The sequence below is a fragment of the Sipha flava genome, unplaced genomic scaffold (genome assembly GCF_003268045.1).
Source record: "Sipha flava isolate LNK unplaced genomic scaffold, YSA_version1 2_pilon_pilon, whole genome shotgun sequence".
Classification (NCBI taxonomy): domain Eukaryota; kingdom Metazoa; phylum Arthropoda; class Insecta; order Hemiptera; family Aphididae; genus Sipha; species Sipha flava.
The window spans coordinates 990388-995682 of NW_020272972.1; the positions used below are offsets into that span (position 1 = coordinate 990388).

Genomic DNA, 5295 nt, shown 5'->3' on the forward strand with positions numbered 1-5295 from the left:
ACTTATCTCTCTACTCTAAAAAACAAACTTTTCAATTATATCTTCTATTTTATTTATATAATCAGAAATATTTAATAATTTTTATAATTCATAATATTTAGTAACTATTTTAAGAGTATTGACTCCAAAATGATTGTATTTTTTTTTATTTTTGTAATTCAGCTTTCGGGTAATTCAACCGAATTACGAGCTATAGATCACGGTTTGTTTAAATTAAATGTTTCCAGAAGAAATTCGATTTTGATGATAAGACGCTTAATTTAACGGATCGCAGAGTTTATGTCTAGCTTTCAGCGTACATACTAATTGGCCATTATTGTGTGCCCATTCGAGGATGATTTCGAGGACGACTGGACTCAAAAACCGACCGACAATCGGTCGAAAGAGTTCTGGTGAATTAGGTTTGAACACCGTTACCGTAAACCATATCGCCGTCATAGACGTTCGTGACCGGGTATTGAAATGATGTAACAAGAGGATTCGAAGACAAAGGCATGGATTTTGTTTTATTGATTTTTCAATTGGAATTTAACAAGACAGCATACAAACAGGGTGCATAAAAGTAGCAAACAAAAACGGGAGAAACATATTACGAGACGGAACTGGCACCAGTTTTGCGGTGCTACCGCGGTACGACATGACGTAACCGCGAATGTGCTGCTGTTGCCGTCGGCATTACAGTTTCTTCATTCGTCTCCGTGGTGCCCGTAATGTTGCGGGTGGTGAGCGTGGTGCACGTGGTGCACGTGCGCGTTGAAGCCGTTGTGCTTGTCCGCCGTGTACGTCACCTTCCTGACCCGACCGTCGGGCTCGACCAGGCTGTACTCGCCGTGCACCACGTCGCCGTCCCGGTGCTCGGACTGGTGCTTGTGGTCGCCGGTGTGCGGGTCTTTCACGCCGTACTTGTACGTGTAGTGTGGCGGTGCCTGGGAACAGAACGCGGTCGACCGAGAACGTGAATACGACCAACCGGTTACCATGTCGGGCCCGTCAAACGGGCCCAAGTAGGCCGGTTGCGCCGCTCTCCGGGGATGAATTCTCTCCCCTCCCCCCTCCCCCGCAGTGGAGGATGTTTTGATTGCGCGCCGAAGGAACACCGTTATCCAGGACCCCCGAACGATTACGTTACCCTAGTTCCACGACTGTGGCGTAACTCGGCCCTCGGTTTTCGCAAGATTGGATTCGGTTACGGAAATCGAAACGGTCATTTTGCAGTGGAAAGACTCGACTCATGGGCGACCCCCTTCGTCCGAGCGATGCATCGTTTGATTTATACCCACGTGGTCCAATGTTTTTTGTTTCGCTTTTGATACCCTCTCGGAGCCGTGAAATAGTCTACATGCTTGAAATTAAACTTCTCCTTTTTTCCGGCCGAACACGTTTTGTCCGAACCTTATATATATATATATATATTTATGAACAATGATTGTATACTTACGTAATGATCGTGTCCATCGTGATGAGTGTGTTCGAATTTCGGATGGTAAAAAGCGTAAGATGTGGCGTCGTGTTCCGCAAAAGTTATAGCTACAAGGGTGGTAAACACCAGCACGGCGACCTGTAAATTATAATAAATACAAATGTTGACTACAATTAGAAAGTGGAATGTAAACTGCCCCGCAAGCTTTTTGGTTTGAGAATAATCATTCCGGTCGAAATATAACTGTTTTCAAACACAAATCGAACGCACATTATTTTTATACCATTCGATCACTGGATAGAAAACGCATTTAAACATTTAATAAATATTACGAGCGAAATTATAGTTATAGTTACAGTACAGCGTTTTCTACCCGTACACATGTTTCTACACCGCGGGTACGTAACAGATTGCATTTCACTCACTTGTAATACAATGTTCACCATCATAAGCGTTCAGCGAGTGATTGTTGATATCAGGAAAAGCGCTGTTCAGAACGAGCAAAACGATCGATATGAACTGATAAATGTTCACCACCGTGGTCGGGTATTTATATGAAAACCGAAACCATAATGGACGTGTTGCAATAGCGTAGTACAACACACACCTAAACCATTACAGAAGAGTGTTCAATGTTTTGTTAACCTCTGTGGTGAGTTTACATTTATGCTCCGGCAAGTTTGGTCTGACGAAAATTATCGATTACTAATCAGAATAATAATTATTATCGTCTGCAGTGGCGCTTGTATGAGGTCAGCGGTTACTGTCGCCACCGCCATATTACGGTATCAACTATGTACGCATTGATTCTGTTTTAGCTTTTGTAATTCTTGGTTTCGTCGATTAATAGGTCGTTTACATATTTACGAGATGTTATTTTACGAAGTCTTTCAAGGTTCACGAAATCAAAACTGAAATAATTACTACTTAGTAATTTTTCCGAGGTTGGACGAGAAAACGTTCAAAATTCAAGTAATTTATATAAATAGGAAACATCTTAATTCATATTTATATATCATAGGCGTACGCACAATGATGTACGATTTGACCAGACGCTCCCCCCCCCCCAAAAATTTTTTAAGGCCGTACAATTTAAGTCTAAGAGTAAGTGGCTTGTATTTTAACTGATGTTGCTTAAATTTAATGTATTTTATTCCAAAAATATTTGATAAAGAATAAATTATATTTCGTAATAGAAAAAATAAAAACAAAATGTTTAAAACTGTTGTGCAAAAACTTAAAACGATAACAGCTACAGTTGACTAGAAAAGTACAAATCATAAATAATTAAAGCTATCTAAGAAAAATATATTAGGTCCAAAAATATATTCATTGAGACTAGTTTACCACAATATTAAATAAAAACGGAAGTTATGTTTAAGTAATTAATTATTTATACATTATAATTTATTAAATATACCTCCATATTTCGTTAAGATAGGGCACAAAAGTATTGTAAGTACCCCCTAAAATACAGGTCTTTGCACATATATAATACATATTACGTATGTATATACTATTTACTATCATATATATATATGATATTTAATTGCGCGTAAGCATCAAATAACGATATTACATTATTTTAATTGTTCAACATTATTCTTTATTCATTGATCGACGATTACGTAACAATTATAACGTGTTTTCCACTGCGTAGATACATTTAAGTATATTAAAACATTTTATTGACATTATATTGTTATAATAAAATGTATATTAAGTATTTTTTGTAACTATTAATTTACATGTGCCTTTAGAAAGGAGTTCAACCCGTAAATAAATTGAAGTAAAAAAAATATAAAAAAAATAAAATAAATAAACTGGCATAAAACGCATCGAAATTCTTGCGAATTATAAAATAAGTTACAAATCGGTTTAAGAACAATTATCTGTATATGGTAATAAACTATGTGTTTAATTCAATATTCGTTTAATCATACCGAATGGTAGGACAATAATTAGAATATTTTTTTCAGAAAATAAATTTGATCAAACCAAATATTTAAATTTTTTTACTCCAGGTAAAATAGTTTGGAAATGGCCATATTGGATTTAAAAAACACAAAGAAAACATCATCAATTCTATCTGAAAGAAGTATAATTAATGTTTGGTGGACAAGATAAACATTATTTCTTAAGGCTTTCAGATTTTAGTAAACCAACAGTGGAAAAAATCGAAAAACAACTGGATCGAAATGATCCAGTTGTGTCCTTTGCCTAATTTTCAATATTGTAAATAATGACATTTTTATAATCATTTATCACCTAAAATAAACTAGCAGACGTATAAATCAAGTAGTGGATCAAAATTTCGCTCAATCACATTATAATATTATATGAATTACACACCGTGAAAAATCCAATGTAATGTTTAATACAATTTTATATTTTACATATTTTTAAACAACGATATTAATGTAAATTGAAACATATCATCCAAATGCTTTTTTCCGAATCAGCGAAGATCAAGAAGACGAATTATAAGGAATTTAATTGAAATTTATATTTATGATAAAATCTTATGAACAATTACAATTTTAATAACAATATTTTGTCTTAACTTCTATTATAAATTTTAAATTAAATTCTCATTCAATTTTTCTACAAAAAAATTGTTATTGAAATTTTACAATTGTGGAAGTAAATCCAACAATTATCCAAATGTTTATCATTGAATTATCCATGTAGGAAAATGGTGCTTTAATTATATTTCGGGTGTATCTTCTATTGACTTGTAAGTCATTCCTAACGACACTTATAATTATTAAATATTTAAAAATTTACAAACACAATTCTTATACACTATCATTGAAAATTTAAAAATAATCATTTTGAAAACAGTTATTTACCACTGATTTTATATTTAATATTATGACAAATTAAATAATTAAATAATAAAACGTAATATTTTGAAAATTAATGCATTTATTTTATAAACATTTTATAGCAGTTATATCGAAAAAAAAAATGACAATAAAATTGTATGTTATAATAATAAATACGTTTTTATAAAAATATAATAATGATTAATTATTTGGCTAACAACTTAAAGTTGTATAGAGATAACAATTAAAAGTTCATCTCGAGTAAAATACAATATGAGAAAACAAAATAAAAAAATACAACTTAATAGGGTTGAATAATGAAAATATTAAAAACCTTCACAAAATAAAAAATGTATTAATTATAAGTAAAAATCAATGATTTTATAAAAAATAAGAGAAAAATTCGGAAAGTATGAAATGTTGTTAATATTATTTAATAATAATCATGTATCGACATAAATATCGTTGTGAACTGATCACAAAGAAGTACCTATATACTTATGAATATTATCAAACTTTTATCAAACATAAATTAATAAAAATTGTTTTCAAGTATATCGTACTACATCTAGTTAATTTTATTTTAAAATATTATTTGTTATTATAATATACTTGGTATGTATGTGATACGATCACTTATACATTTCTGTAATATGAGTTGATAAACGAATATTTTACGGGTGTATATAGTAGATTTTATAACTAAGAGTTTAGTTATAGAAAACATATCTATAAAAATACTTATTTAATATATTATTTATTACATATTTATTTATAGAATACTTGCTTTTAAACTCACTATGGATTACTGACAATCAATCAAATCGATGATTGCAGAAACTTCATGAATCACATATTTTATAAAATTTAGATATTAGTAAAAATGTATACTAGTCACGTGTTACTATGCGTTTAGTGTAAAAATATCTTAAGCTATACTTTTTTTAGTAGATAAATTAAAATAATCAGTGTTTTTACATTAGACACATAGAAACACATGGTTAGTATACGATTTTACTAATATCTCTATTCTATTCTATTAAAAAA

At 31.5% G+C, this 5295-nt stretch overlaps 1 protein-coding gene across 1 annotated transcript; it reads right to left on the minus strand.

Annotated features, from left to right (window-relative positions):
- Window positions 1-479: 479 nt before the first annotated feature.
- LOC112686094 (cuticle protein 19-like) lies at window positions 480-2033 on the minus strand. The gene is made up of 3 exons (XM_025558224.1): window positions 1846-2033; window positions 1439-1558; window positions 480-926 (listed from the first exon to the last, which is right to left on the minus strand). The coding sequence occupies exons 1-3, from the start codon at window positions 1867-1869 to the stop codon at window positions 687-689; spliced, it is 384 nt and encodes a 127-aa protein (XP_025414009.1). The 5' UTR covers window positions 1870-2033; the 3' UTR covers window positions 480-686.
- Window positions 2034-5295: the final 3262 nt, after the last annotated feature.